Source organism: Vombatus ursinus, unplaced genomic scaffold (genome assembly GCF_900497805.2).
Source record: "Vombatus ursinus unplaced genomic scaffold, bare-nosed wombat genome assembly UNPS02014772.1, whole genome shotgun sequence".
In the NCBI taxonomy this organism is placed as follows: Eukaryota; Metazoa; Chordata; class Mammalia; order Diprotodontia; family Vombatidae; genus Vombatus; species Vombatus ursinus.
Window position 1 is genome coordinate 31,309,661 of NW_020954550.1, and position 25,035 is coordinate 31,334,695.

General features: G+C 37.3%; 1 protein-coding gene across 1 annotated transcript in view; it reads right to left on the minus strand.

Annotated features, from left to right (window-relative positions):
- Positions 1-10,527: 10,527 nt before the first annotated feature.
- Positions 10,528-25,035, minus strand: part of GHR (growth hormone receptor) — a 326,414-nt gene continuing 311,906 nt past the window's right edge. The window contains exons 7-10 of the mRNA XM_027863533.1: positions 23,820-24,000; positions 20,291-20,381; positions 13,874-13,943; positions 10,528-12,176 (exon numbers count right to left, since the gene is read on the minus strand). Of these exons, the coding sequence (XP_027719334.1) occupies positions 11,205-12,176; positions 13,874-13,943; positions 20,291-20,381; positions 23,820-24,000 (1,314 nt within the window). The 3' untranslated portion in view covers positions 10,528-11,204. The remainder of the gene's footprint in view (positions 12,177-13,873; positions 13,944-20,290; positions 20,382-23,819; positions 24,001-25,035) is intronic.

Consider the following 25,035-nt stretch of genomic DNA (forward strand, 5'->3'; position numbering starts at 1 on the left):
AGGGTCACACAGCTAGTAAGTGTCTGAGGTTAGAATTGAACTCAGAAAGATGAATCTTCATGCCTCCAAGCCCAGAGCTTTATCCATTGCACCACCTAGCTGCCCCGTAATCGGAAAATACATACGTGTCCTATATTCAGTGCTGTGGACTAAGAGTAGCTATGGCACATTTACAAATTGTGAAACTGTTACTACACCTCGTTCCCCATTAGTGTAAATAACAAATCCCCTGAAATAGGGTCATATATGTATAGAAGTGGGAGTCCATTGATCAATGATTGTTCCCACCACATTTGAAAGCAACTACCTTGTAAGGAAGGAATGATTCTTCATTGACCCAATCAATCAGAATTAAGGGTGATCAGAGGTCTGTTCTGATTGGGTATGGGTCTTGGTCACACTCAGAAGAGTTTTAAGGAAGTGGGAGCAAGTTAGAACTAGAGAGATAATTTGAAGTTCTGGCTCCAGAGAGGAGGGAGTGGGGCCCACCAGCAAAAGGAGAAAGAAAGTGTCGGACTGAGATATAGTAGAGAAAGGTGATAGTGAGAAAGGCCATGGTTCCTCTGGGCATCTCAGAGTAGTCACTTAGTCAATAAACATTTCTTAAGTGCTTACAATGTGGTAGGCACTGTGTTGAGGAAACAAAGAAAGGCAAAAGGGAGTCCCTTCTTTCAAGGAGTGCACAGTCGAATGAGGGAGATGACTTTCAAAATACTATATACAAACTAGGTATATGCAAGATAAAGTTGGAGATCATCAACAGAGGGAAAGCACTGGCATTAAGGGGTAGAAGATTTGAAATGATACCACTAGTCATACCTATTTTTTTTCTTTTTTAAAAATAATTATATTTTATTTTTTTTCACAATTACATGTAAAGACAATTTTAAATATTCATTAAAATTTTTTTTGAGTTCCAAATTCTTTCTTTTCTTCTTTTTCCGAGATGGTAGGCAATTTGTTATAGATTATACATATGCAATCATGGAAAACATTTCCATATTAGTCATGTTCATACATATCTTTTCAAGGATTGAGAGGAATTTCAAGAAAAGGTCTATTTTCCCTCTACTATTCCTCCCAGTGCCTGTCTATTAAAAGAAGTTGTGATATAATTTCTTACTTCTTTACCCAAATGTTTCTAGTTACCTGAATTTTATCTCAACCACAAAGACACAAATATAAAATGTAAATTAAGGCAGAAAACCAAATCTCGGCCTAAAAATGAGGAATTTTCCAAAGTGGGGGCTTGAAGCAATTGTGATTATATTTCTAACTTTTTGTTTAATATAAAATCCCTAAAGTAGGACAGGAGACAACCATATAGACCCTTAAGCCCTCAAGCTTAAGATGAGCTATGACATACCCAAAGCACTATATATATGTAAGAGGAATTATATGAAACACTTTTCTCTCTGTATCAGAACATTTAGGGTCCCATTGTTTTTACTAGCACTAAAGTGTGGCTTGGAGTAGCTGCTCAGGTTGCTATATCTGAGCATGCAGCCAGGGGGCACGTGAAGCTCAAGCAGCAGCTTATTTCCAACTGCGCATGCAAGAACAGACCAGGTCTTTCCCAGCCTCTTCTCAGCCTTTTCCTCCCAGTGCTCTCTGGGTTGCCCCTTCTCAAATTACCTCATATTTACTTATCTGTACACATGTTGTACTGGAGAAGGAAATGGCAAACCACTCTCAGTATCTTTGCCAAGAAAATCCCATGGGCAGTACTGATGCGCTGCAGGGGTGGGGACCCCGTGGGGTGCAGCCTTTTGACTGAGTCCAAGTTTTATAGAACAAATCCTTTTATTAAGGGGATTTGTTCTGTGAAGTTTGGATTCAGTCAAAGGGCCGTACTTGAGGACCTAGAGGGCCACATGTAGCCTCGAGGTCGCAGGTTCTCCACTCCTGGATGGGGTCACAAAGAATGAAACATGACGGAATGACTGAATAACAACAACAACATACACATTGTATTTCCCAAGTAGAATTCAACCAGTTTAATAGAAATACATTAGGTACTTACTGTATACAAAGTTTTGTATTAGGCTGGTGACATAAAAATAAAAAGGAAACATTCTGCTGGGAGAATGTCAGTACCTGACTAGCAGAAGCTGCTACTTTTCTATCCCCAGTGCTTTGCACATAGTAGGGACTTAGTAATATTTGTTGAATTGAATTTAATTGAAAGACTTAATATGAATAAAAGTCCTTTGTGACCACAAAGTGCTATGTAATTGCAAGCTTATTTTTTTAAATTTCTTGTTTTGTTAGTGGAAGACATGAATAGAGAAGACGGGCGTATTGTGTCAATGATGTGGAAATTAGACAGAGCCTTCTTTCTGTTGATTATCCTATCTTGTATATACCTTGTTTGTATGTAGCAGTTTGAAAGTCATCTCCCTCATCAGACTGTGCACTCCTTGAGAGAAGGGACCCCCTTTTGCTTTTCTTTGTTTCCTCAACACAGTGCCTGCCACATTGTAAACACTTAGGAAATGTTTATTGACTGACTGACTGACTGCTCTGAGATGCCCAGAGGAATTATGGCTTTTCTCAATATCACCTTTTGCTGCTATAGCTCAGTCTGACATTTTCTTTCTCCTTCTGCAGGTGGGTCCCACTCTTTCCTATCTGGAGCCAGAACTTCAAATCCTCTCTCTGTTTCTAACTTGCTCCCATTTTCATAAAAACTCCTCAGGGCATGACCAAGATCCCTACCCAATCAGAACAGTCTTCTGGTCACCCTTAATTCTGACTGAGTCAATGAGGAATCATTCCCACCATGTGGTAAAGTTATAGCAAAAAGAGGTTGGGAATAAAAACAAATTTCCTAGGTTTCTCAGTTTTGACTAAGGTTGATTCTGTTTACCTTCACCTGGAACAAATTGTGCACTGAATTTTTAAAAAATGTAACAGAAAACAGCTAGCTCTTTATGAAGCCTCTGTGTGTATGTGTGTGCATGCACACGTGTGTACATGTATGCATATGTATAAACATGTAACTCAAGCAAGGTAGTTTTATTTCCAGGGATTTGTTAATGAGATATGGTTGCAATAACAGTAAAAGAGAGTATGACAGTAATGCCTTCAGTGTCATAGAGACCAAGTTCTGGAGAGTTCAAAGAAGCGAGAGATGACTTTTAACTGAAGGGATCAAAGAAGGCTCCATAGTGAAGGCAGTGATGGAATCCTAACAAAGCTACCCCCAGACTCAATATTCTAACTGTCTTATAGGCCCCACTGAACAGCAGGTCCACTGCCCCTACCTAGCCACTGCCCTGCCCAATATCCTAACTTCTTCATATATGCCTCATTGCTCACTAGAACAACAAGTGTGTCCATGAACTCATATTTCTCACAGAAACAGCAGGCATGTCCATATGATGGGATCCCAGCCACTGCCTCTAGCTAACCACTGCCCCCAGACTCATTACTCATATTTCTCACAGAAACAGCAGGTGTGTCCACGCACTAAACCACAGCTGCATCTATCTGGTCGGACAGGACCACAATGGCCAGTCAATCAGAAAGCAGCACCACCAGGAAGCCCAGGCAGGATGTGGACACCAAAACAATAGAAGAGACTTTCTCTAAGTAGGCACCTGTGCAGTAATAGTAAAAGCTGTCCTTTAGGTAAACTTATGATGTAGGGAGGCTTATTACAATATCATTATCATACATACAAGCCCCCGTCCCCAACAGGTTTTTCTGTATACATTATGGGAAATCATATGTGCAGTTCCACTGAGGCTGGGACTCCTCCCCTATTACCTAATCCCTTAACAAACCCCTCCTGCCTTTTTAATATCCATAATTTCTGTTGTATAATTAGCATCATTACACTATAAAATGGCCTGTCTTATCTTACTAAGTTGCTGGTTCCTCTTGGAACTTAGCCTGCTTCATGAAAGGCATCAATCTCAATAAATGTCTATACTTGGATTATAGGTGGTCTGACTCTGAATTTTTGGAGATGGTGCTACCACAACACTCCATGAAACCGTAACAGTAGTACTTGAACTGGCCTCGATCTCCATTAACATTGAAGTAATTTTGTGTTTACAAATAGGAAATTATATGTGCTATTGCAGGTTTCAGTATTAGAAAGTATTAGTAGAAACTTTAAGGATGTAGAGGTTCAGAGGTGTAAATATGGTATAGAAGGAAAAGCACTGGATATGGAACAAGGTCTTGGGCATTACATGTATAAAGTTTATAAATAAATACAGAAATATTTCTATATTCCATATTTGGGTGTGTGTTCTTACACCCTTTTTTTTGCTCTTTTTTTTTAAATGATGGTGTACTTAATCCAAAAAGTTTGAAAAGCACTTGTGAAGAAAATTAAACTATATTGAATTTCAGTGGGAGTTCTATGGAGATTATTATAAGTATGTTTTGGAGATATCTGACTATAGTAGCTCATTTTCCTGAGTTCAAATCTGGCCTCAGATGCTTACTAGCTGGGTGATTCTAGGCAAGTCACTTAAACCTGTTTGCCTCAGTTTCCTCATCTGTGAAATGAGCTGGAAAAGGGAATGGAAAACCACTGCGGTATCTTTGCCAAGAAAACTCTAAATAGGGTCATGAAGCATCAGACACTGCTGAAAAATGACTGAACAACAACTTCTCTCCCTGTGTCTCTTTCTCTGACATCTTGTGTTTGCTTCCCATTTGTAATCTCCCCGTGTTTCTTCCTTGTTGCTTCAGGTTTCCTTTGCCTTCTCTGGATTCAGTGCCTTGGATGTTTAAACAGACCTCCCTGAACTATGGGCTCAACATACTCAGGGACAAAGGAGAGAGCTTTTTTGAGCTTTCCCTCAATTTCAGGTCTTCTTGATGTCAGTTATTCTTTTCTAGGCTTCCATCCAGAACATTTTCCTCAAAAGATTATAATTCCATCAGAATTCCTAGAATATATTCCTGGAGTATAATTCAGATATATTAAATCAGTTAAAAATATTATCTTACTCTTAATGACACCTTTTATTTTGACATCACATTTATTTGTGAATATCACTTCCCTACCCACTGGACCATTTCTTGTATTAATGTTTTAAAAAGAAATTAAAAAACCAGTTTAACAAAGCTAAGCAACATATTAATCATATTAGAAAGTATATACGTTCCACATCTGTACTCCAGGTCTTTCAGGAACTGTCATCTGATGTGCTGATGGACCCTAAGCATTCCTGGACCTGCCACTCATCCTTTCACTATATTCTTAGGATTTTCAACTCCTTCCATTTGGTATTCAGCTGTACTTTCTATTTGTCATCTTCCCTAATTATAGTGCAAGTTTCTTGAGAGCAGGGACTGTCTCACTTTTCTTATTCATTTCTCTGGTACTTAGCACAGTGCTTGGCACATAGTTAATATATACTCAGTACTTTTTCATTCATTCATTTATTGTTCCTCACTTCTTCAAGGAAGGCTAAACAAACTATGGTACATAAATGTAAGAAATATTACTTCATCATAAGAAATAGAAATATTCAGTATTCAGAGAAACATGAGTGGACTTGTGGGAACAAATGCAGTTAATGAAGAATGCAGCAAGACCAGAAAAAGTATACACAACGGTTATAACAGTGTGAACAGGAAGAACAAATAAACAAAAAAGGAACAGAAAGCTGCTTAATTATGGTAAACTTGGCCCTGTGGTCTCAGGAAGAAAAGACCCTAGAGGAGAATGGGTGAGGATGGCTGAGGAGGACAGGTAAGGATTGAAAATGGGGAAGAAAGAAGGGAGGCTTTGTTTCAGTTGTGGGAGGGGGTTCTACCAATGAATGCTCCTGTGGGTGAAGAGATGTTCTATGAAGAGAGATGGGGACCCTGTGCTGGATGTGGTCTGGGAGATTTGGTGAATGAAAAATGTGCTTTGATGCCAGTGTACAATCTTCATTAGATCTCTGAAGATTTTGTTTCCTTGCTTTATTTTTTTCTACTAGAAAACATGAACCAGCATTTCCCCTACTAATGTTGCCTCAGGAGGGAGGGAGTTGTAAATTCTGGGAACAACTGGCATTAGGAGAATGGGAGGGTATGGACCCAGAGAAGAAATTTTGAGGCAATTGGGGAAAGAACGTAACCAGGGGGAGATTATTGAAGAGTGATGGGCTGCATAAGCAGAGAATTAGTTGGGGCGGGGTTCTATCATAGGACAGTGTCCTCTCTGTCACCTGCATGAATTGGCATTGTTCTGGGAATGAGGCACAATGGAAAAGGGGAATCTGTAGGGCAAGCTCAACAGGGTGAGAGCACTGAATGGATGTCTCAGAAGTTCTAATTCCATGAGAGATACAGAGAATAGAAAGGCACATCAGATAATTAATGGGAGCTATAAACCAGACACTGAGGGTCTAGAGTGGAAAGAAAGAAAATTGGATAACGAAGAGAGTGAAAGAAACTCTCTACGGAAAGGGATGCAAAAAAATGAAATTAAAAAAAAATCTGATAAAGAGTACTTGAAGGGGAGGAGAGGAAGGAACAATCTGTTTGATTTATATAGCGCTAAATCTGAAAATTAATTTGGGAAGTGTCATTTTTTTTATATGGGCATGGCTCAACAATGAACATTTTCCCAATTGTCATTGTTTCTTTTGAGAGCATTTTGTAATTGTATTTACTTATCTTGAGTGTATCTTGGTAGTTTGGCTTCAAAATATTTAATGTGTTTCATAGCTATTTTTTTTTTTTAGGTAATTGGGGTTAGGTGACTTGCCCAGGTTCACACAGCTAGTAAGTGTTATGTGTCTGAGGCCAGATTTAAACTCAGGTCCTCCTGACTTCAGGGCTGGTGCTCTATCCACTGTGCCACCTAGCTGCCCCCCTGTTTCACAGCTATTTTGAATTATATTTCACTTTTTATTCTTCTTGTATTTTGTTATTGCTACATAGAAATGTGGATTTATTTTGTATCTTGATACTTTACAGAAACTATTGTCTCAAATAGCTTTTTTGCTGATTATCTGTGATTTCCTAACTAAATAATCTACAAATAGGAATAATTTCATCTCCTCTCTGACAATGTTCATATTATTAATTTCTTTTTCAAGTCTTATCTAATGCGAACATTTTAATTGGATTTATTTTGGTGTGGTATGCCATATTCCATAGTCTGTGCAAGTTCCTTCTCTTCCATTGATGTCACCTGATAAGTTACCTTGAAATCAAAATGAAAAATTTAAACCAACCAAGAAATAGAAATCTAAATGATGTTTACGTGCTCAATTTTAAATACCCTTATTGCAATGTTACCAAATAAATGTCAATATTTATTCTGAGAGATAAAGGCAATTTTCATTCAGTAGACATTAACAGTTCCCAACATGGTATCTAGGAAGAATTCAGTTATGAAATATACTTTAGAAAAATGTTCCCAGTAGTCTGTGCAGGATTTATTTTTATTCTATTGTTTGTAATTGTGTCACATATTGCTGCAGAAATTTTACATTTTTCTCAAACAAACTTTAAAACTTCCATGAAAGGAGTATTTTCAGGAACAGTGTTTTTTGGCATGGTAGCCACAGGTCCAACTTCACTGTGATTTCAAAGTAACCTTGTGATATATTGAGGCTGGGACTGGGCCTAGGAGATTCTCACGATGACGTACTGAGCCCTCCTCTGGCTCTTGTTTAGGCTGGGGTTACTCCCCAGTACCCAGTTTTGCTCATAGATAGAACAAAACCAAAAATAAGAAGAACTAGCTATAATACAGCCACCATAGCAAAAACACAAGAGAGCTTCTGAGCTAGCAGTGGCCCACGTTTCAGATAACAACATGACAAGAATGCCTGAGAGAGGGCAGACCTACTTTTCTCTTATTTCCTATCATGTGCTTTGATGCCAATGTACAATCTTCATTAGGTCTCTGAAGATTTTGTTTCCTTGCTTTGTTTTTTCTACTGGAAAACATGAACCACCATTTCCCCCAGTGGCTGTGGATTCATATGAACCAGGATCAATATTTGAAGCGGCTTCCAAAAGGTCAGTTTCTCTCTTTGGTTCATTTCTCTTACCTGTAGTTGCTCCAAGAACATCACTGAGTATACTTAAAGTATAGATCATTTTTAGGGTTTGCTATTTGGAGGTGAAGGGATTTTCAATTCCTGTACAAGCAGAAGTAATAAAGTATTAAATTGTGTTGAGTACTAAAGTATCAAAGTACTTAAAATATTAAAATTAAGTTGAGAAAGAGTCTTTATCTCACTTTTGAAAATGCATAAAACAAAAAGGACTCACAGAGGCCCATACATAATAAGTAACTGGACTTCCAACTAGGCTTGGGGTGTTTTGTATGATGTGCATTTGTTGAAAGAGATATGATTCCTGAATGGTGGAGAGAATTCTAAAACCACTTGAGTTCAGCATGCTGTATAAGAGGTGAAGTTGGCTCAAGTTCTTGGGAAAGGAACACATGTATGTTTTCAAGATAGTCTTCAAGAGAGAGTAAAAAGACTTTGGAAGTTGCAGACATATAGGAAAAACTAGCTATTCAACATGTCTCTGATTTCCAGCTTTTCTCCTTTAGAGAACTTTCTTCACATCTACTAGGGATCAGGGACTGATTATCTGGTTTGTGGATTACATAGATCTTTCCTTTCTCCTTTTCTTTCCTATTGCCTGATTTTGCAGCTGTCTCACTCTTTACTAACATGTTCTTTGAGGGGATACTAGAGGAAAAACTAAGGGAGGTAAAAGTCAGATCAGAAATTTTCTCCTTGGATGAGGTTGGGGTCTCTTGATTTGAACCAAGATCTTATCTCACTTCCATCAAGCAGCTCATTCACTTTTAAGTATTTTCTTTAAGCACGTGAGGCCTTGTTGGAGTTCTCAAATCAAAATTGCTAGGGAGCTGCTGACTTAGTCTATCCATGGCCTGGTTCTGGTTTGACTAAAATACTGTAGCATAAGCCAACATCTCCCTTCCCTGGACTTATTTTAGCTTTTACGCTGACCCAAACTGGCCCCAATCCATGATGGTAAACTCTTTTTACAGAATAAGGAATCTGCAGGGCATAATCAATCATCATTTGTTATGCTGGCATTTGATAACAAAAAACCACATCTTCAAGGATCCAGGAAAATAAATTTATTAAACTTTGAAGGGAAAAATCCACAGACATAAAGAAGTTAAATATAAACCGAAAGACACAACTATTCATACTGGTGAATAATGGCTTGTATAACCAGTAAAGTACCAAAATAACATTCTGAGCTTGATTGAGGTATTTTTTTTTTTTTAACTATTTTTGGCTATAGAAACTTTGTCAGCCTATTTGAGTATAGTAAGAGACTTCTTCCAAAAACATATGTAGCTTTAATTGAATTAGTGTTACATTTATGAAATCTTACATGAAACTAAATAATGGAGCTGTTAGAAAACTGCAGCAGCAAGTTAGCAGAAGATTTAATAAACATTTACTACAAAGTCACATGCTGGACTTTCCAATCCCAGTTCCAGCAACTGGCTGCAGTTCTTGCAGGACAAAAGGGATTGAAAGTCCCTGATGATGTTGTTCATGTCTTAAAGATGCCTGTGCTAAATGGGCAAATCCCACTGATGGAGAAGTAAAATTCAAGGTTCCATCTGTCTTACTTTGTGTATTGCTCTGCTTCAAATGAAGTGCATTCTCTTACCCAGATAGTGTTTTCCTCTTTAATAATATACTTTTGGGAGAACTTTCCTCACATCTACTAGGGATCAGGGACTGATTATCTGGTTTGCGGATTACATAGATCTTTCCTGTCTCCTTTTCTTTCCTATTGCCTGATTTTGAAGCTGTCTCACTCTTTACTAACATGTTCTTTGAGGGGATACTAGAGAAAAAACTAAGGGAGGTAAAGGTCAGATCAGACAGCTTTTCAACACACAAGAAGCCCTAAGAAAAAAGTTTGGTATGAGGGAGAGTTACTGATATTGGTTTGTGGGATCTTGTGTTATCGACAAATCTCATTTATTTATGCTGTTCTCGTCCCTGAAAGATGGGGGCTGTCAATAGGCTATGGGGGAAAAATACTGAAAAAACCCCAAACCAAGTTTCCTGAACCACATTGCCCTCTGTTCCCTGTTCACTTCATTTCATCTGGTTTCAACATACAAAATGCTTCATGTACCTCATCCCCGAATTGTGAAACAATGGGATAAAAATCAGGTTCTATATGCAAAGATATATAGACGCCAAGGCTACAGTGCTCATTTTGGATTCTCCCATGGGCTCAAAATCGCTCAAGGTGCAACTGCAGTATTCAAATGTTCTGGCAAAGAAATGTCTGCTATAACTTTTACTCCTCTTGATACCTACTGACATGGGCATGGATCAGAATATGGTGGTGAATGTGTTCTTTGCTCTTACTGTTTTGTACAACTTAAAGTTTGCCTGAAAACTTAAAAATGTATAAGTACACTGAGAAAAAACACCTTATGGTAAGATGAATATGATCTAATAAAGTAAGTCACTATAATCATTTTAGAATTATCTAAGGATTCTTTTTTGGAGGTATAAAAATGACCCTATAAAAAACTAACTTTTTTGTTATTTTATTTTATTTCATTTTTGCTGCAATGACCAAAACCTGAAACCAGCTTTGGTAAAATTGCAACGAATACATTCTTTAGATGGATCAGCATAAATTACAGTACACATTGTGTACCGTAATATAAAATAGCCGTGCTTTAAGTCTAGAATATTAAAATATCTTTATCAATTTGTATGTCAAAATAAATGTTTTACTTACCCAAACTACTTCTGCCTTCCTGTTTATATTTTATTTAGTTTTTCCAATTACCGATTTAAAAAACAACATCAAACAACTCAGTGTATGGTATGATTTGCATTAAATTCTCCTGAACTGCAAAACCACCTGATTTTAGCTTTTTCAAAAAGCATGATTTACTATACATTAAAAACATAGTCATTCAATGTTTAGTATCACAAAATCAACACCCACAATAACAAGACAATCACTGCTACTCAATGGTCTTAGAGAGACAATGCTTTAAAATATTTACAATTCACAATAGGAAAGAGTCTGATTAATGCTTGTGTGTTTGTGTGTGTTTATCATGTTTCAACATTTCAGGAAAAAGCGCTTAAGAACCACCCAAAAAAAATGTTTAAACATTATTTTGGTTTAAGTGGACTAGCCCAAGCCATCTTTATGCTATTAAATATATATGCGCAAGGTAAACGAAAGAAAGGCTAGGGCATGATTTTGTTCAGTTGGTCTGTGCTTACATAGCCACACGAGGTGAGGAATTCTTTGTCAGGCACAGGAAGCGCGGTCGCATTGAGTACAAGGCCCTGGGGAGACTGTACTATGTGAATGGAGGTATAGTCAGGCACGGGCATTTCAGAATTTGAAGGTCCTCCCGCTATTCCGGAACTCACAGCAGTAGTGGTAAGGCTTTCTGTGGTGATGTAAACATCTTCCTGGCTAAAGCTCGGCTCCACCCGGGGCTCTGGCTCAACATGAGGGGCCACGGAAACACATTTTTTCGCATCTGCCTCGCAGAAGTAGGTATTGTCCATGATGAAGTTTGCTTGGCACAGTGAGGCCACTTCTGGGTGCCCATCACACTGTGATATCCCTGCCTTATTTTTTTGCCCAGGTGAAAGAACAACACTTCCTGCAGGAGTGATGTCGCTCACCTGGGCGTAAAAGTCAATGTTTGCCAGTGAACTCTGGTTGCTCAGCTGAGTATGGACAGGTAGGCCAGTTGACTCAATTCCACTTGTAAGAAGTGGTCTTGGCTTGCTATCTTCTGAAAGGATGACACTGTTGGGTGGATGAGTTGCTGGGGTATCACAATTAGAAGGTGACCCATCATTCTTCTGCTCAAGGCATAAGAGATCTGCTTTCCCTTTCATCCTCTGTGACTGAGCAATGTCTGAAGTCCCATCACAGGAGTCACTGGCACTCAGATCAGTCTCCAGAATGTCTGGCTCATAACAGCTTGTACGTCCAGAGTCATCATCTTTCGCCCCAAGGTAATTCAGGGATTTCTGGTGGTCACTGCTTAGAAGTCTGTCTGTGTCGGATTCTTCTGTCTTTTCATCAGGATCGTCAATGTCCAGCTCAATGAACTCTACCCAAGAATCATCATTGTAGAATTGAGACTTATAGCTGTCATGGCTGGCTAAGATCGTGTTTACCTCTTCTAATTTTCCTTTCTACAGAAATGAAGAAAAACAAAATACTGTGAGGAGAGGTTTGGTTTGATCGTACGATCCTTTGATCTTAACGATCGTTTGATCAAAATCAAGTAACACTTAGCAAGGGAATAATAAAAACAAATACCAAATAAATTATGACAATAATAATAGCATCCTATGTGTCATAAAATATACAAATACATAGTCCAGTATCTAAAACTTCATCAGCATAAAATCTGTCTTCTTTTTATAAGGCATTATCAACAAGCATTATAAGTTATTATTATATGCTTAATGAAGATTACAACCCATCTTTGACTTAGTAGATAAGTCTTAGGAAGCTCCCTGATATGGAGGGAGTTTGAGTAACTGGAGGTAAGATTTGAATTCAGGTCTTCTATTCCCTATGGAATAGAATGGAGGGTCTCTGCTCTCTTTCTGAGCTTCAAAAGATTGAGAGGGGCACCAGAAGGATCTGGGAGCTGGAGTCTATGCCAGAGTTTGCAAATAACTGAGCCTGGTGAGGATGGAAACCCTTGGTGATATACTTGAACCAAGAATACCAGTAGATAACAATTGGTCCCTCTGCCATGTTGCATTCAGAAGTTAAAATGGTGGGGGTGAATGGTTGTAGTAACTGCTTTAAGTTTGAGCCAGTTCACTCATACATTTATACTAATGTAATAGGGGTTTGAGAACTAACTGGCATCTTGATATTTGTAGTTCAGAGGGACAAGCAATAGTTCTTAGGCCTAAGAGGGAATAATACACACATTGATATATACATCAGTGCTTTCTGGGAAAGTGGCTGCTTGGGCTTCAGATGGAAAGCTTCATTGACATTTTATCCTAAAGGGATGGGATCCCTTCTGGGCTTTAATCTGTTTCAAAACTTTTGTGTCTAACAGAAGCAACTATCTTTTCTCATGGTTTGGGGCTCTGCTTACCTATAGGCAAAATCAGCCTTGGTTCTAACTGATGCAGCCCATTTGCATGTTCAGGGTTGCCATGTGAGATTTCAGTAATGTTTCCTTGCTCTAAATTATTTGTTTTTTTTTTTTAGCTCACAACTGTGAATTGGGATCTTCTTTCTGCCCTACTTAGGGAAGCCCTAGAGAGGATCCTTTGTTAAAGTGCTATTAAGAAGCACTGACCAATCCCCAGAGAGGTGCATAACCATCATTATTATGCTATGTTCTAATTTACTTTGTTACATATGATACTTGGAATGCCTTTCAAAGCTTGGAAGAATTATACCTCTTCAATCAATAGAAAGATATAGACCTTATCCTTTGGGCTCTGCCCCACTCCCCCATCAATATCACAACTGTCTCTCCGACCAGATTACCTTGTAGTTTCTTCATATACATTATGTACGTACTTGTATATGTCTATGTTGTCTCCCCTCATAGAATGGGAGCTCTTGGAAGGCGGGCACTATTTCATATTTGCCTTTGTATTGTGCTTAACAAATGCTTATTGATTGATTGATATCATGAACATCATAAGATTTATTTTCAAAACATTTCAGGTCACTTTTGATATTTAACTAAGTAATAAAATGAGGAATTTTATGTTGTAAAGTTTCTCCCTTTGGGAGGAAAGAAACCCCAAATTAATGTGAAGCAAGAGTCCTAGCAAGAACGCTCAGCAAGAACAGCTTAATCTCTTTTCTGCCTCAGTACTAGCCACAGGTCAAAAGCGTTAGTGATTACCTTCAGAAGATCCGGATCTATCCCTTTAATTTTTGGAACTGGAACTGGGGGCAGTATCAGCAGCTTGATCCTTGAAAAAACAAACAAACATTTTTTTCAAATGGTCTGATTGATTTTAAAAGTATATGTTTCATTCTTTCAAAGGGTAGAAAACATAATATTGTCTTTATTCTAGAAATGTCATCACGAAGAAGAGTAAGAAGAGAAGATGATAGAGGCAAAAGGAAGTTAAAAACTATAGAAGAAGGTAGAAAGCAGTGCAGCAAAATTAACTTTTTACTGTAGTCAGTTTCAAATCAGAGGCAGCTCTATTGGTAGGATTTGAATTCAGGTCTTCTATTCCCTGTGGAATAGAATGGAGGGGCTCTGCTCTCTTTCTGAGCTTCAAAAGATTGAGACAGGCACCAGAGGGGTCTGGGAGCTGGAGTCTATGCCAGAGTTTGCAAATAACTGAGCCTGGTGTGGATGGTAACCTACTCCACTGATTCATACACAGTAGATTGGCAGCTAGCTTTCACTTCCAGAGTGAGATTCAAGGATAGTTTCTGGGTTAGTTATAAGAAAGCAACTGTAGGTGACCTTCTGTTCAATTAATTAATTATTTTTTCTTTTGTTTAATTAAAAAAAACAATTTGATCAAAAAAAAGAGGATCTCAATTTTCTTGGCTCCTAGACCAACCCTCCATCCATTAGGTCACACCGTCTACTGATATCAGTGATCTATTTGGGTATTTGAGTCTTTTAGTTTTAGAAATTTAAAACATAATCACTGTGCACACCATTCATCTCATTGCCCATTTCAACATTCTTATCCTTGTTTATCATATAAGTTACTGCAATAATTGAAGGTAAGAATTGATTTATGAGAATAATTCTTATTTGAGATCATATGTATGAGGCTCATAGCTGGAGGCAGCACTTTAGAGGCCATTTGGTTGATCCCTTTAACTGCAGATTAGGAAAATGAAGGTCAGAGAAGTTATATGACTTGCCCAAGATCACACCGGGAGTAACCAGGATACCAACCAGAGTCCTATGATTCCAAATCTATGATCTTTTTCTCCCATGAACATATGATGACTCTCAGTGTGATTTTAGAGCAGGAAGGACCCCTACAGACAATCTTTTCCAAACTTTACATTTCACAGTTAAGGTGATTGATTTTCCCAGTGTCAGTAACAGTGGCAGAGCCAGATTAAAATTTAGACACATTGATTCCTAATCTAGTTATCATTTTATGACACAATCTTGATCATTTGCATCTTCCTTTTCAATACTTATCTTCTACTCCCACCTCCAAACTAGAGCTAAAGTTTGACCTGAAGAACTACAGCAACCTTTGATATGTTCTTTTTTGGGGGGGGGGCCCGAGGGCACAGGCAGGAGGGTCTAGCCTGAGATCCTGAGATTAGGGAACTCCTAGTGAGAATGTTTTTTTTTCTATCAAAGCAAGTCAACAATGATTCTTTCGTTTATAGTCTTAGAAAGTTGCCTGGGGGCCAGCTAGGTGACAGTGGATAGAGCACCCACCCTGGAGTCAGGAGGACCTGAGTTCAAATTTGACCTCAGACACTTACTAGCTGTGTGACCCAAGGCAAGTCATTTAACACCAATTGCCAAAAGAAAGAAAGAAGGAAAGAAAGAAAGAAAGAAAGAAAGAAAGAAAGAAAGAAAGAAAGAAAGAAAGGAAAAAGGAAGGAAGGGAAGAAGGAAGGAAGAAAAAGGGAAAAAAAGGAAAGTTGCCTGGATACTGAGAATTTAAGTGACTTATCTAAAGTTACAAAGCTAGTATGTGTGAGAGGCAGGACTTGAACCTAGGTCTTTTTGCTCCTAGATCAGTCCTCTCTACATTAGGTTAGGGATTTTTAACCTGTTGTCCATAAACTTTTAAAAACTTTTTTTAAAAATGGTATTTCAATATAATTGGCTTCCTTTATAATCTATATATTTTATCTTGTACATTTAAAAACATAACTTTGGGAAGGGGTCCATGGGTTTCACCAGGCCACCAAAGGGTTCCACGACATAAAAAAGATGAAGAATCCAAGTTCTAGGACATGCTGCCCCCTGACAGAGTTGTTTTATGGGTTCATATAAAAGGTATGGAAAGTAACTATCCCTATTTTGGCAGCAGGAATAACTGATCAAATACTGTGACTATTCCAGGGCTTGGCTGTAGTTGGAAGACATCAGTGTGAATAGCTTCAATGAGAAAGTTGCTCTCAGAATGTTCTCACCTGCCTTTTCTAGGTGGTCCTTGTTTGCTTTGAGTCAAGCCTCCAATGTGCTGACTCAGCATGTTAACCACCAACTTTCAGATGGGAGTAAGATGTAGAAGCATGTCTTGTAATATTCTGTTGATTCTGTATCCCTCAAAGATTATTTCTTTCATTTGATTTCTTTCACCAAATATAGAAATATAGAGTAACAATATAACCAAATATCCTAGAACAGCTAGTAATGCTACATAATAGCAATGCTAGGAAAGCTGGTAATGTTATATAATGCCACGTATCCCTCTTTTTCAGTGGATTGAGGGACAAAATGCCTGGGTTCAACTCCAGGCTCTGTCTCTTCTTAGGTATGTGACACTGAGCAAGTTTCTTCTTCTCTTGATCCCTCATCTGTGAAATGCACTATCTGCCTGCCAGAGTCATGGTGTGAGAAGTGCATACTGTGAACCATAATGCTTTATAGAAATATGATTTGTGGTTATCATTGTTATTTTTATGAGGATGATGCTAATCAACTGCTCCTGGTTAGGCATGTGCTATGAGAGGGTTTTCCAATAGTGATTCTTGCTCATCTATCCATTTTTCTCTCTTTCAATGGGTCTTTGAAACCTTTGAAACTAATGGCACATGTTTGCAAGATGGATGGCCTGGGACTAGGGGTATTGTATGTGGCTATGGAATGGATTAGAGATCATTGTTTTGGAACCTATGATACTGACTCAGAAACATACACCAATGACAAAAGCTACAATATAAAGAGTAATTGGAGAGCTTAGTTATCTAATCCACAATTGTAGATAATAAAAGAAAATCACTTGGACACAGCATGGAAAAGTAATTTTTTGCTTACATTTTAACATGTTCCTGATGATCTGGAAATTTGCAAAATTTTAAACAAAATAATGAAACTACTTCATCTTTCAAGTAGACGTAGTAGTAGTAGTAGTAGTAGTAGTAGTAGTAGTAGTAGAACAATGATGTGGGTATACCATAAAGGTCTGACTATCCAACTTTGTCATCCTGTCCTCTTACCCTTCTTCTAAATGCTCTACTACTTTCCATTAGCATGTTGGAAATGTTGGGCATGGACAATATCATCTCTTTACTGATACAAAAGACTTATTTATCCAATAATGATAATTTTTAAATAAAAAATTTTAAACAAATAAGGGACACATTTATGTTTTACACTCAGATTTTTTCCTATATATCTAGGGGACAGTATATAATAATGATGATAACAATTATTATTATCATTGGATTTTAGATGTAGATACAGAAGGGAAATTTTTTTCCTGTGAATTTGATATTTCATATTTTTCTTGGGACACAGGGATTACTGTTTTGATTGAGTGGGCAATCACTTGGTTTGTGTGGTTTTACCCATAGGCAAGATATTGGACTGAATGAATTTTTAAGTTTTTGTAAAGCAGTCTTTATGATTCTATGTAACTCAACTCAACTCAACTAAAAATCTAATTAGATGATTACTATGGTCAGAGCACTTTGTTAAGCATTGGAGGAACAAAGATAGGGCACAGATTGGTAGAAGTACTGCATTATTTGAAGTTTTCTTTTATGGGTCAAAATATATAAAATCTAGATATTTTCTGGCACACAACATCTACTACTTCCTATTTCTATTGGAACATGGCAATTAGAGGACATGTTTTCTGTTATGTGGGGATCCTGTCAATACTGAAGATGTGGGAGACAAAAAATGTGTGTTTTTTTTAACAAGACATGAAAGTTTAAAGAAAACTTTAATATGCTTGGTTAATTTTAGTACAATAATTTAGTAATTATTGGGACCCAATAATTATAGTTTTAAAAAGTGATCAAAAAGGCAGTTTCTTGGTAAAAGATTCCATTTCTCCCTCACAACCCTAAGATGAAGTTTACTGAATTTCTTTAACATTATTTAGTTAGGAGGATCCTATTCTTTCCTTCTACTTAGTGTTGGCTGGTTAATTCCTGACAAATTAAATAATGCACACCATAACTCACTGGGCTTTCACAATGTTTCCTGATGATCTGTGGCTAAGAGTACTTGAATGTAATGCGACATCACTGTGGTATAAAAAACAATGAATATAAAGAATACAGAGAAGCATAAAAAGACTTAAATGATCTGATGCAAATTGAAATAACAGAGCCAGGAAAACAATATATACATTGGCTCAGACAACATAAATGGAAAGAATAACAAAACAATCAAAACTGAATTCTGTGTGACTATAATGATTAAACTTGACCCTGAAGAAGAAATATAAGAATATACCTCTCTCCTTTGCAGAGACAAAGGATTATGGGTGTGAACAGCACATGTTAAAATATTAGATTCAATTGAAATATTGCTTAGTTTTACTGAATTTTTTTTCTTTTTTGTTAGAAAGGAAGACTTTCTGGGTAGGGGAGGAAGATGTAATATATTGAAAAATTCATGTGGTATGAAGACAAAAGACATCAATAAAACAACTTTTAAAATACTGAATCCTCTTACTTTATAGTAAGCAATGTGCTCCATATAAGTTAGCTTTGTCTCAACTAGCTCATCAACTATACACAATGAAGTATTCAAGTGGTACATAATTTGGCTTTTACCTAAAATTATTTAAAATTGTTTATATTACTTCAAAGTACCCACATGTAACTAAAAAATAAATAGATTTGTATTTTCCCCCCAAGCATCTTGAAAGTGTTACCAACCTCCTATATTATAAGCATCCTTAGATATAGGAAATGGAAATGTTCCTGAAAAGTTGTATGTTAAGTGAAACTTTGTATAGTCCAATTTAATTTTTTTGTCCAATGAATTACATCACAAAATCAAAGATACATCCCCAAGGAAAGTATCATATCATGTACTAAGCTGAAGAATCTTGGCAAGCTAGAGACTGTATAGTCTGGCAGTACTTTCTTTGCCTTCTGGGAATTACAGACTCTAGCTGTGATTCACTTTAAGAAAGCTCAGAAGCTGTACTTTTTCTTTAAAAACAACATCAATGACAACAACCATCACAAAACTCAGAATAAACCAAACTCAAAAAAGAACTCTTCTTTGTAGCATGGTGGTAAAAGGAATTCATGCTTATAATTTTAGCCAGCTCTACCTAGGGCTGGTCAAGGTTTGAATATTGGATCTTATTCTGGTGACAGCAGTGGGAGCAATATGGCAATACATGTAACGCCCCAAATGCAAAGCTCTTGGTGATGTCTAACAATCTTTGATTCTACTTTACACACTTTGGAACAAACTTCCCCATTCTATATTGAGTTACTCATATCAAGAGATATTTAGGCCATGATCATAAAATCTTAATCCTAAAAAAGACCTTAGAGATCACTAGTTCAATGCCTTCATTTTACAGATGCCAAAAATGAGGCCTGTAAAAGCTAAGTGACTTCTTCAAGGTCACATAGCAATGGCAAAGGAAGAAGAAGAACCCAGGTTTCTCTGATCTATCCAGTACATTTTCTACCTCTCTAAGATTTTGTCCTGGATACATGAAGGAGAATGTAAAGAGGAGTATATGATTGTGACAATTAAAATAGTTTAAGTCCAGACCCCATTTTACCTGAAATATCAAGAATATTAAGCCTAAAAAGTTTATTTTTTAAAATTAGTTTGACACCTGCCTTATATCTCTTCTTTACTCCGTATGTATTTAAACACGAGGTCAGACCAGGCAAGAATTCATTGATAGCCTGGTGGCTTATCTGGACAGTCATACCTTTATAGGATATATACCCATGACTTTGCAGTATAGTTTATTTATTTTGTTTGGATAAGAATGAACATTTGAAAGAAGAGGAAAGGACCTGAAGCTAAGAAATGAGTAGTCAACATTTCCAAAATGACTTTATGAGGTAGGGACAAACCAGTGTGTGTAGACACATACTTTCTAGGCATATAATATGTAATTCTTAAAGAATTTGTAGCCACACTTTATGTAGTCTAAACCAGTAAACTACCAGTGGTATATGGAGCAGGCTAAACTTGTCATGAATATGGAACTAAGCATAAAGTCATACTGGGTTTTGTTTTTCATTTTCACTCACAATTTTTGGGGAAACCTATTAAGAAATATAAATGGGATAAGGATTGGAAATCTAATAGCTCCACTGGCCAACCCCCTCCCCCAAACCCAACACCTTTTAAAGAAGTCTGTTTCAAACCTACCTTTGTTGTTTAGAAAGTACGAATACAAATAACACCACTGTCAGCCCAAATATTCCAAAGATAATAATCAAGAACCATGGAAACTGGAAATCTGAAATGCAAAATAAAAATTCACTCACACAAAGGTTTGAGTCTTTGAAGGGAAATTTAGACTTAATGCTTTCTTTCTGGGGCTGAGTGGTTCCCAGTTGTTATTCACCTAGTAAAGTAAGGAGCCATTTTATCAGAAAACTAAGTGAGACCACAAAGACTGGTGCTGTCCCAGAAGAGTGCCTCTGCTCACTTAATAATAATAATAGCTAACATTTCTATAGTGCTTACTATGTACCAGGCACTGCTAAGCACTTTACAATTATTATCTCACTTGATCCGCACAACAACCCTGTAAGGTAGCTGCTGTTATGATCCTTATTTTACAGATGAGAAAACAGGCAACAGGTTAAGGACCTTGCCCAAGGTCACACAGCTAGTAACTATCTGAGGCAGGATTTGAATTCAGGTCTTCTTGACTCCAGGACTAGCACTCTCTCCACTGCACCACTTAGCTGCCTATGTCCTCAAAAGGACTTCAAGGTTTACTCATCTGGCACAAAAATAATTTTGTTCCTTTATAAAAATATGTTACTGAAGTAATTTCATAGATTGCTGGCATTTGATTTTCAATACGTTGGCCCATGTGGATATGTATGGATATGTCATTAAGGTAGAGATTCTCAAGAATTTTTTTTTTTTTTTGGTGAGGCAATCAGGGTTAAGTGGCTTGCCCAGGGTTACACTGCTAGTAAATGTCTGAGGCCAGATTTGAACTTAGGTGCTCCTAACTCCAAGGCCGGAACTCTAGCCACTGTACCACCTTGCTGCCCCTGATTGTCAATAATTTTTAAGAGTGCAAAGAGGTCCATAGACCAAAAAGTTTGAGAACTATTGATGTATATTAGTGAAATCCCAAGCCTAGTCTCTATCTCTACAGGATTAATACTTGAATTCTTCCAAGAACTAGAGATTTTGTTGGTTTGTGTGTTTTTTCCATTGTGATACTTTGTGACTTGGTAGATGATCTTTGGAAGTTATGGCAGAAAAACTCATCACCCTCTGGATGAGTATTTTCAAGCTTACACAAGTCTTCTGAAAACAGATATACAGTCTATGGCTCCCAGTTACTAGTGCCTTTGTCCCTGAAATTATCTTCTATTTATTCTGTTTATATGCGTATGTGTGTATATATATATATATATATATATATATATATATATATATATATATATATATGTCATATACACACATATATGTATGTATTATTTGTATGTACCCAGTTATTTATGTGTTGTCTCCTCCCTTAGAATATAAGCTCCTTGAGGGCATGGACTGTTTTTTACCTTTGTGCCCCTAGAACTTAGCCCAGTGTCTAGAACACAGTAGCTGTTTAATAAATGTTTGACTGACTGTATTCAAAGCCCTTCCAACTTGGTAAAGTCTACCACAGTTTGTACTCTTCTAGCATAGCCCTGAAAATATTGAGTCATCTCCTATAATGGGGCTTTGGAGGACTATAGGTACCATACATAGGATAAAATCCTATTATGTATAGCATCAAATACTACTCAAAGTTAAGTGGGCCATAGGCTGGGGTTTAGAATCAGTTTTGTTACACAGACTTTTCACTTTAATGGCATTTTTGAAATGGGATTCCACTTGCATATCACATATGAAAGTAGGCAGTTAACTTCTCTGTAGCTTGCAGTATGTGAATTGGAATATTTCCTAAATGTCAACATTATCCTGAAGACATTCCAGGTAGCTAAAAACCAATCTCATTTTTAAAGATCTTTAAAGATGGAAACTTCATGACCTCTCTTAAAAGCTAATTAACAATAATAGCTAGCATTTATACAGAGCTTTAAGGGTTGCAACAATTTTTATAAATATTAACTGACTTGTATAACTATTTAATGCCATTAAGAAATTCTTCCTTTAACATATAAATAAGGCAAATCCTTTATGCTTCTAGTTAACCTACACCTCTTTAGTCCACCATAGAAATAGGCAATAGTTAATAGCTTTTTTTTTTTTTTTGGAGTGATGACCAGTCAATGCAAAGAATACAAAAAATGTCCCTGCTCTAGAATATTATCTCACTTGTCAGCAGCATATTACTTAATCTAGTTAGTCTTCACAGAGTCACTTTAATAGCTTGGTGCTTCTCTCTTTTCCCTTCCCTCCTCCCCATGCCTTCTCCATCCTATTATCCATTGGAGAAAAATATCACTTCTCTGTTGACCTATAGGAGCTCCAGAGGCTCTGATTTGCTTAGAATCCAACTAATATTTTATGGAGCATTTTTTAAAAGGCAAAACTGTCAAAAATCACCTGTGGACACAATGATCACTATTTAGCCTCATAACTTCAATTGCCAAGTAGGCAGCATGAGTATTGTTTCCTTATTTTATTTCAATGGGTGGGGAAACTGATGCTCGAAAAAGCTAAATGACATGCTTAAGTTTGTGTGTCTAGTAAATGGCAGATCTAGGATGCAAATCTGGACCTTCTGACTTCAAATCTAATTTTTTAAAAAAGGATACTACATTGCCTCAAATCACCCTGGGGTCCTCTTTTCTCTTCTGAAAACAAGTCCAGCCTTTTAGCCTTTATCTTTTCCTTATAAGCTTTTTTTTTTTAAGGCAATTGGGGTTAAGTGACTTGCCCAGAGTCACACAGCTAGTAAGTGTCAAGTGTTTGGTCTGAGGCCAGATTTGAACTCAGGTCCTCCTGACTTCAGGGATGGTGCTCTATCTACTGTGCCACCTAGCTGCCCCCCCACAAGCTTTTAAGTGCTGCCCTTTGCTCATCTTTGTGATCCTCCTATGACTTCTCTCTCTAAATGCTTCACAATTTTTTTTAGAACTGGGGCTCAGAACTGGCCATAGTATTTAAGTAAGAGTCTGAACAAAGTTGAGAAAAATAGGGCAATGATGATTCCTTCATGCTATATTCCTACTGATTCATTTGGCCCATACTTCTGACTCTGGAATCAAAAGGTATCTGAAACAGATAAATATTTCTCATTCTATCCCAATACTGGGCTAATCAGAAATTAGAGGAAAGCCATATCGGGGACCTTAAGCTGAGAAATCTTGGAGAGACATTATCTGATCCTCATAATCAACTATCCATAAAGATTTAGAACTTAATCTCTTTGCCCGGTCTTTGGAAAGTCATGAAGAAAATAATCTGGAAGCCAATTTCCCTTTCTTTTTTCACCTAAGGGGGTCTATCTTGAACAGGAAAGAAAGGGAGAAGATTTCCACCTTGCAATCTGGGTCCTAATGTGTAACAAAGAATCTTTGGATACTCATGAATGCAATAATCTGGAAGCCTATTCCCCTTTCTTTTTTCACCTAAGGAGGTCTGCCTTGAACAGAAAGGAGAGACAATTTTCATCCTTGCAATATGGGTCCTAATGTGTCTCTGCTCTTGGTAAACAGAGAAATGAGTAGTATGTACAGGCAGATGCTATTTTGGTTCTCATTACCATTGATTTTCTCTTCACAATCATTTATAAAAGGGCTCATCTGGGGAAATGTTACATAAAGTATTTCGCTGAACTCCCCAAATTTATCCGAGGTACGTTGTCTGGATCTGACTCGTATTTCATATTCTCTATCCAACCTTAAGGAGTACACTGGAACAGATGTGGTGCGTACCAGTTCCATCTACAAAGACAAAAACATCACCAACAATTTTCTGGTTAAAAAAAAGCTGGGAGGGCCCAACAAATGATGGTACACCCTAGAAGCTTCTTAGAAAAAAATGTTATGGATAATCATGCCACGGTATTTGTTTCATTTTACATGATACATGTACTCTAGCAAAGTTTTGAGCAGGCAATACATTTGTCTTAAGTTCCACATATGATTATACTGGAATTACCTTACAAAATAATTAATACTGTTTCTAATTAATGAGAATAACTTGTTACTTAAGAAGAACCCATGATGAGGTTTTGCTAAAGCAAAGGATCCTCCTGGAAGGTATGGCTCTTGTATAAGCTCCAGCATCTATAAGTCAGGTTTTCTGAAAAGCACAGGTAGACCTCAATCTGAGTTTTTGATGTATCAATCAGGTAAGACAATCACTGGATGTCTATTAGCATTAGCAGAGCACTGAAAAAGATTCTTTTCCAGACGCTGCCCTTTGAAGTATGTCTGTATCGAGGCGGTGGTGCAATTAAAGAGGGAACAGATAAGACCATATAAAATAGAAACATATGTCCACATGTAAAAGCCATACCAACATACAGAGTTAATGACTGCACAGGGTACATTGAGAATCAAGGAAATTACAAGAACCACAGGCCTAGAAAGGACTTTCAGATGAATTCACTTAATTGTTTAACTTGTTAAAGAGAACTCTCTTAGGTATGGGTAATTTACAAATATTTGTAATGAAAAAACAAAACATGTCAATAAAACTTAAAAAAGGAAAAAAAAAAGAAGTCCTCTGGTCCTTCTCAATTCCATTTGCTAAGGACTCACTAACGGCTTTCTTGTTTCTCCAAAGGCTTAAAGCTACCTGGAAAGACAATTCTGTACACTATAAAAAATATTTAGAAGAAAGTCTCTGGTTTCCCTTAGTAAGGTATACAGCTCTCAAAGTCACCATTTTCCTATCATCTCTTTGAAGTAAGGATGATATGATGCTGTTTGGACTGTGAAGACGGTCTTTTTAAAAGATATTGCTCCCCAAGA